Source organism: Plasmopara halstedii, assembly GCF_900000015.1.
Source record: "Plasmopara halstedii genome assembly, contig: Scaffold_444, whole genome shotgun sequence".
Lineage (NCBI taxonomy): Eukaryota > Oomycota > Peronosporomycetes > Peronosporales > Peronosporaceae > Plasmopara > Plasmopara halstedii.
In genome coordinates, this window is record NW_020187364.1 from 12,849 (window position 1) to 13,346 (window position 498).

General features: G+C 52.2%; 1 protein-coding gene across 1 annotated transcript; it reads left to right on the forward strand.

Moving 5' to 3' along the window:
• Positions 1 to 104: 104 nt before the first annotated feature.
• Positions 105 to 491, forward strand: PHALS_09958 (uncharacterized protein; the record flags this gene model as incomplete). Its single annotated transcript, XM_024725299.1, has 1 exon — positions 105 to 491. One exon carries the CDS (start codon positions 105 to 107, stop codon positions 489 to 491), a length of 387 nt encoding a protein of 128 aa, XP_024576090.1.
• Between the last annotated feature and the right edge of the window lie 7 nt (positions 492 to 498).

The following is a 498-nucleotide window of genomic DNA, read 5'->3' on the forward strand; positions in this document are numbered from 1 at the left end:
AATGCTGCGTGCGCAGTGGTTGCAACGGTGTGGAAACGCTCCAGCATCTGTTTTTCGACTGTACTCTTGCTCGTTAGTTGTGGTCGATGCTGCAACCTGCGTGGATGTGCTTCTTTGAGTTACGTGCAACGTGGAACTGTATCGCCACCGCCCACTTGCCTCCTGTTCGTCCGGAATGGTCAGTGCAAAAGTGTGTTGTGTATGACATATGGGGTGTCATGTGCGCAGTGACACTGCACTTCATTTGGTCGGATCGCAACCGATGCCACTTTGAAGGCCGTCTCCCCACGCCAGCTGTTTCTGCATTCGCTGTCATTCTGACAACGTTCAGTGCGCATGTGCGCTACTGCATGAGGCGGGTGTATGTTGACAAAGAAGACACCGTCTCCCTTCAAGCCGTACTCGAACGACTAAAGTGTGCACACAACGTGGGTTCGTGCATGGATACGCACAGTGGTTTGTTTCTGATCCGTAAGAAGCATGTGGTGTGACAATGGT